The sequence below is a fragment of the Tupaia chinensis genome, unplaced genomic scaffold (genome assembly GCF_000334495.1).
Source record: "Tupaia chinensis unplaced genomic scaffold, TupChi_1.0 Scaffold000095_1, whole genome shotgun sequence".
Lineage (NCBI taxonomy): Eukaryota > Metazoa > Chordata > Mammalia > Scandentia > Tupaiidae > Tupaia > Tupaia belangeri.
The window spans coordinates 571,398-578,949 of NW_006159557.1; the positions used below are offsets into that span (position 1 = coordinate 571,398).

At 44.1% G+C, this 7,552-nt stretch overlaps 1 protein-coding gene across 1 annotated transcript in view; it reads right to left on the bottom strand.

Moving 5' to 3' along the window:
* Nucleotides 1-7,351, bottom strand: part of FAM124B (family with sequence similarity 124 member B) — a 21,599-nt gene extending 14,248 nt beyond the window's left edge. The window contains exon 1 of the mRNA XM_006143298.2: nt 6,541-7,351. Within this exon, the coding sequence (XP_006143360.1) occupies nt 6,541-7,272 (732 nt within the window). The 5' untranslated portion in view covers nt 7,273-7,351. The remainder of the gene's footprint in view (nt 1-6,540) is intronic.
* Nucleotides 7,352-7,552: the final 201 nt, after the last annotated feature.

The window sequence follows — 7,552 nt, forward strand, 5'->3', positions numbered from 1 at the left end:
GCCATGAACAAGTTATTTAAATTTACTAGGCCTCAGTTTCCTTATTTATAAAATGGAGAGATTTATAATGAAGCCATGCATGATACTTGGCATATAAATACTCAACCATTACAAATAATACCATATTATTACATTAACTATATGCTGTTTTCATATAGTGATTATAAAAAGCAATACATAGATACCTAAAAGATGAATAATCATTTTAAAAGATTAGCAATCTAATTTTCAGAGTTAGTTTAGAAAAAACACTCTCATACTAGGGAGATACATAGCTTATAGTCCTAAAAAATAATATCAAAAATTGTTTATTTCATCTGCCATGTATTCAGTAAGAATGACGTGTCTTTTGATTGTTTCAAAAAATTTACATTCCACCCTTAAGAGATGATGTTTTCCAACAACAAAGCTAGATACGCTATAGTTACAGATGTTTCTAGTTGCAAGAGACCTTAGAAATGATCTACTTCAGTTGTCCAACACAGTAATCCAATATATATGAGGCCAGTTACATTTAAATTATTAAAAATTTTAAAAACTAATAACTCGCTTTACATTTTCACTGGCCACATTTCCAGTGCTCAGTAAGCATCTGTGGCCAATAGCTATCATGCTGAACAGTGCAGCTATGAGATACTTCCAGCATCACAGGAAGTCCCGGGGGAAGCATTAGTCTGGAGGGATGGGTCTCAATGCAGAGGACAAAAAGAGGAGTGTAAGTGAAAAACAGAATCTTTTTCAAAAAATACATGCCCTTCTCCCACTTGTGCATGTCTTAGAGAGCTGTGCGGATTCTCACTCAGGCAGTGATTGCAGGGAATTTAGGGATGAGGCCCAAGGGCTGCAAGAAGGAAACAGGGACATGACTTCCTGTTCTTCAGAGAGGATAAATTGGGAAAAGCCACAGGAATGGATGACTGATAACTAATATCTGTTGTCAAGACAAGATTGTGCTGATGTTGGGTTCATGCACTAATGTAATTGGCCGGCCTTGCCCAGGCCCGAAGAACAAGACACCACCCCTGTGAAGATGGGAGGTGAGGGGGATGCAAACTTTTCCATTTTCCTATGCCTACTTAGGGAGTGTCACCTATTAAAAAAAAAAAAAAGAAAGACCTGGAAGGTGGGCCTTAGAGGAGATGAGAGGCAACCGTCCTCCTTTCATTGTGAGTCTGGAACACTTCCTGTAGGTGGGTGTGCAGGAGACTCAAAGGAGACCTGTGATGGGCCTCAAGGTCATGTTTCAGCCTGGGAGTTCTGAGAATAGTGACATTTAGTTTGTAAGCTATTCTTCCTGTATGAAATTGTTTATTTTACTCTTTACCCTCCAATCTTCAGAAAGATCTTATTGAAAATCACAACCTGGACTCAGAAGCATGGCGGGGACTTTCCCATAATCCTGAGGAATGGCGGCAGCAGTTATCAGTGGAGAACACAGGGCCCTGAGCAGGTAGCAATCTCTCAAGGTCCACAGGACCCCGTGGCCTGGTGAGAAGGCCAGCATGGAAGAACCTTGGGGATCTGGTCTAGCACACCTAACAGGCCTCATTTTAGAACTTGCATGCTATTCAGTTCCATGTTGGCTTCTGTGACGCCATGATCTCCTCCAGGCTTTCTGGTTAGCTTTTCTCAGTTTCTCTCACTAGTTCTTCCTTCCTCACATCCCTATGTAAGACATTTTCTCATTTTGTCTTCATCTCTTCTCACTCTATTCTCTATTCTTAGATAATGTCACTCCTTTCCAGGGTTTTGGCCACCACCCCAACTTGTGTTCCTATCCCAAGGCCTCCTAAGGCCCAGCCCTCCATGTCTACTCAACTATAGAATATATTCCCTTGAGTGACCTGTAAGCACCTCAAACCCAGTGTGTCCAGACCAGCTGTCACCTCTGAATTCTTTACCCTATGTCTAATTAATTCCATCTAAACTAGTCCTGAAATGCAGCTCTTATTTAACCTTCTATTTCCATGTGAGTTCTCTATTTCTAAACTTAGCTAACCCTTAACGGGATGATTTGAAGTCACCTTGAAATGGTCAGTCTAGACTCCACTCAACCTATGCTATTTGACAGTACCAGAGTTATTTCCCTAAATTATGTATTAGAGGTATGGGCATGCCTGCCCCTTCTTTAAAAACACTATTAAATGGCTTTTTTGACTCCTATCTTATATCTTTATGCACTCATTCTCAGTGGACCAAAAAGTGTTCTCCTAAACTCATTTGAACTCTCCGCCCACACTCTGCTACAGTTGATTCAGTCACCCTCCAAGTCACACCTCCCCCAGAGAACTTCCCCACGTACCCGTGGTCAATTTACCCTCTCCTTTCCCTGCACTCAGGTGGGTAGCCACAGCCCATGGTTGTCTTTCCCACCAGGCTGACTGTGGCATCAAGATTATTGGTTCTCTCTCTCTCCCTCACTCTCTCTCAAGAAATAAACTTTAAAACACACATTCCAGGCTCTCACAAGCATCAGAGAGTCTGCAATGACAAGAGGCCATGTGGAAAAAGCGTTGTTCACTATGTGCATTTGGCTAGACTGCTAGTGGTCTTCGCACGTGTGGGTGATAATTGTGTTGTTTATGCTCGGTCTCCTATAGTTTCTGCTTCATGAAACATCTCCATGTATATTCTCACCTGATCCTCATAACACAAATTATAAATGCCAGTACCATTCATGGGTTCCATGTGTAACAGTTCATAATACTAAGGATAGAGTGGCAGCTACTCAGTAAGGTACTCACTCACTCATACAAGAATGTGTGATCTAGCATGTGCTAGACACTGTTCTAGGTTCTAGGTTCTAGGTTCACGGTTCACAGGAGTCAACCAGAAAGGTCCCTGCCCTCTTGGCACTTACAGTGTTCTTGGTGACCCAGCCTCTGACCTCCTCCCCATTCTCTTCTCCTGACCTCTCACTCCTCACTCTAGCTACATGGAACTCAGGCAGCTGGCTGGACATGCCTTGTTAAGGAGGACATGCCATGCACTGCCACCAGCTCCCTCCTCTCCAATACCCTGCCTTCCTTCTCCAATTTGCTGATTCCTTCTGGGCATCACTCTTCAGGAAACTTTCTCTCTTGAACCCACTATATCTAACTGCCCATATATTCAGGTCCCCTGTGAACACTCATCTACAAACTGGCCTTGTGAAAGAGTTCCACAGATGCTCCTCAACTAATAACGGGGCTACATCCTGATAAACCTTCATAAGTTGAAAAGATAGGAAGTCAAAATACATTTAACACATTTTACTGAATGTCCTAGCCAGCCTGGCCTACCTCAATTATGTCCAGAATACTTATGTTAGCCTGCAGATGGGCAAATTCATCTCCCACAAAATCTCCTTATAAAAACGTGTTGGCTCTCTCCTGTACTTTATTGACTGCTACATTGAGAGTAAAACACAGAATGGTGGTGTGGATACTGGAAGCACAGTTCCTTCGAATGCATGTTGGTTTGTAAGAGAAACCATCATAAATGGCAGATCATCTACATGTTCAGATGTTCATTTGTAGTTATTGTTATCTTTTCAATGTCTCTTATTTTTATTTTTTTAGTTTTCTTTTTAGTTTTTGCTATACGTTGCCTGCACTCACCAGACAGAAGCAAGAGTGAGAGAGAGAGCATGCAAGGATCCGGGGGGAGGGGGAGTGAGAAATTACCCTTTCCCCAGGGGAAATGGCCACATCACAGTCTCTTCTCCTCCAGTCTTCTTTCAGGATTTTATACATGCACACACACACACACACACAGTGTACTTTCCAAGTTGCCAGGTCCTGTACTTGAACCACGCAGTCAGCTATGTGGGATCCAGCACCTCGACCTCCATGCCACCTGCTCTGGCCCAGTATCACATATTTTCTTACTTTCAGTGAACATCAATCATTTGGAGCCACTTGGCATTTGCCTTCCCCACTCTGACCATCACTGGAGACCCTCCCCTTCCCTGAGAATCCCACAAAACAGTTTGACTCCTCACAGAATCTAGAAGTAGAGGATAGAGCTTTCTCCTCAGGACACACAATCCCACTACCCTGAGTACAATCACTGCTTTTGAGAAAGAGAATCAGATCCAAGTCTGTCCAAACCGAGAGAAGTCCAGAAATGTCGTTGGGCCACTATGGAGTGAAGTGTGTAGTCTACAGGAAGGGTGTGGTCCAGAGCAGCTGTCAGCCAATGGGTGGCCACAGGCAGTGCTGTTTCAGAAAGGGGCCGGGACAGAGGTGGCAGAGCTGAGAGCTGGATCCTGAGCATGTAGTTATAGAACTGGACTACCCTGTTACAAAAGCCAAAGCCTCACCACTCATCCTCTCCCCCTGCCTACCCCACAGGAAGTCTGGGCTGTGTTTTCTATCCTGAAAAATTCACTCCACTTTAAGACTGGGGTAAATACATGGTATCTACAATGTGTTGTCTTTTATGGTATTTTATAGCCAAGTCTTTGTCCTTTCCTCACACACTTTCATAATATGAAACCAGTCACAGGATTTTTCCTCATTTTGTTTGCCAGAGTTTAGACTCACCGACAGGTAAGGGACCAAAGCTTCCTGAAGTGGGGAAGAAGTATATAATCGTTGGGGAGCTTCCCAAGAGATTGAGAAGGAGGCGTTTTCCCCAAGGGGGGCTGCGAGAAGGAAATGGATGCTCTTCTCTCCTCCAGAAAATACCTGGACTTCTAAGATGGTCCATACAGAGTCAGGGCTTATTTTCTATTTTCTATTACTCATGGGTTTACCTTTTATTCAAAAAAAAAAAAAAAAAACCTCTTCTATACTCCCCGAATTTGAATCAAGTTTCCTGAGTAACTAAGTTGTACAAGCTGCAGTTCCAATGTAAAAATGCCAGTTAGCCTTTCAAATGGGCATGATTAAAAACAGCCCTCTGCCGCACACGCTCATATTAAATTTTTGTCTGACAGTGAGGTTGGTTTTAAGTTATGGAGATTAACTGAAACTCAAAGAGAAACTTGAGATTCCTTGAAAATTGGGGATCTATGTAATAGGCTACTGACAGAAATGGTAACTATTTGCCTTATGTGAACAGAAAGGTGCATTTAATATAGAATCATTATGATTCATATTTTATTAAGACAAAGCAATGACAATGAAATTAATCAAAGGGAAAGACAATTAATCTTGTGGCCCGTTAATACTTTATCCAGTTGTTCTAAAAGGGGTTTGTGACCATTTCTCAAGGACAGAAGCCACAGAATATTTTGTTGTGAATATGAAGAACGACCCTCCGTGTGTACCTTTACACACACACACACACACACACACACATCATGTCACACACACATGCGCACTCACCCATGGAGCATGGCACTACAATGGTTAGCCGCTTGGAATTTGAAGTCTGATAGACACTTCCTCACTGTACCTTGGGCAAATAACGACCCCTTATATGCCTCAGTTTTCTCATCTGAAAAATGAGGAAACAGTGACTTCCTAGGTTATAATAAAGATTAAATAAAAGTAGCAATTTAACATCCTTAGTATAAGGCAAAATATAAACAATTACAGCTAAAACTTGAGTTCTAGGCACTATCTTCTTTTTAGGAATTATTTTATTTACTTTAATTTGACGAGAGAGGGACAGAGCAAGAAAGCAAGAGACAGAGGGAGATGGAAAGTCAGAAAGCAAGTGACCAGGTCCGGGACTCGACCCGAGGTCAGCCGTGTGGGAGTCCAGCGTCCTTAACCACTACACCATTTGCCAGCCCCACTGGGAACTGTCTGAATTATGCACTTTATAACTGTTAAGCCATTAACAGGTGTGGATAACACCCTACGGTAGAAGAAAATATTAATATGATCTTCACAATATGAACAAAAAACTGAGGCCCAAGGTTACAGAACTATGATATGCCGAAGTTGACTCGCTGTATCACACACCCAAGAGACAGCGCATGGCCGCCAGCGTGATCCAATACCCACAGATCCTGTTTGGTTTTCAATAGAGTGGTTACAAAAGAAGGCTTTCATTTCAAGAATTTCTATCGAAGGGGTTCTAACTAGCGAACTGATCCCGTGGTAAAATTTGACAGTGTTACAAGATCTTTAAAAATTAAGTCAACCGAACCACAAATTTCTCATTCCCCAAACATAATTACAACATGAACTTTATGTCAAGTGGGAAAAAAGTATGATATTATAACCCCAACAAGCGGGCAAAGTATTTGCATACAGCTGATCAGGCTGAGAAAAGAGGCCTTGTATAATTCCACCACAAACTACTTGTGTCAGTTCACTGAATCTGAACTTTATCTGTGATGGGGTTTGATTAAATCAGCCCGTCTAGATATTGGAATCGTCCAAGAAGGTGTAAAGAATGTATCTCTGGTGTCCCCAGAGAGCCTGGTCTAACTGGCCTGGGATACAGTCATGGCCTGGAAGGCTCTGAAAGCTTCCCAGGGATTTGAATTTGCAAGCAGAGTTGAGAGCCACCAGACGAAGTCACCCCTAAGTTCCACTCAGACGTAAACTGGCATGATTCTGTGTACACACCTATGAGACCAGGAAGGGAAAACAGAAGTACCTGAAGCAGAATCTTGTTGCCATCGTAGTCCTGAGTCTGCCACCTGGTGCTACTGATGGGAACACACGGATGGGGTAGGAGCGGCACTAACTGGCCGATCTCTTGCACCTGGAACTGCAGCACCGAGGAGTCTGTTGGGTCCACTGACATTCCCAGGGGTAGCTGCTTCAGGGAGAGCTGCAGAGCAAAGCTCTCAGTGGCATAGAGCACAAAGAAACAGAAGTTGCTCTTTTGCACGGAGACCTCTCTCTGCAGGATCATCTCGTAGAGTCTGACGGCGTCCTCGTAGTTATCGAAACTGCAGCAGAGAGTCACCCTCAGGATCTCGGTACCGCAGTGCACCTGCCTCACACCCCACACAGGCATCTGGTTGTCCAGGCTGTAGAACTCTTGATTGGCAAGAAGGTAGGGACACAGCCTCCTCTGCACGTCCTGGGTGGGGTAGCACTGCCATGGCGAATGCTGTAGGGAGTCCAGAACGCGAAACAGCCGCTCCTCTCCGAGGTTTTCGTGCAGGAAGAGCAAAACAGACATCCCTGGGAACCGGGATCGCCTGGGGTGGTACTTCTCGTCGTATTTCACTGGGCTGACCCTTTCTGACACCAGAAAGAGACGGACCTCTGGCCAAATGCAATGCAGGAGTTGGTCCAGCGTCTGTTGCAGAAGTAAGCCATGCCCAGGGTTGGCAAGAAGATGTATGGTCATGGCCAGAGGCTCGTGAGGCTCGTCCATGGTGGAACTGCCTGAGGATGACAAAGAAAGTGAGCGTGAAGGTCCCCTCTTCAAGCTTCTGAGATGAAGGACAGAGTAGGTGAGGCCACGTTTGTTTCTCACGCCTTGCTTCAGCCCACCAGCACACCTTCAGTGACAGCAGCAAACTCAGAACAGAGCCCTTAACCAGGTTCGCACAAGTCTGGGCTCAGTCGCCTCCCTTACACACACCAGCAATAAGATTGACGTCATCCACATTGTGCATAATGGAGCTGCTTCTGTTTGGCTTTTTCAGGCATTC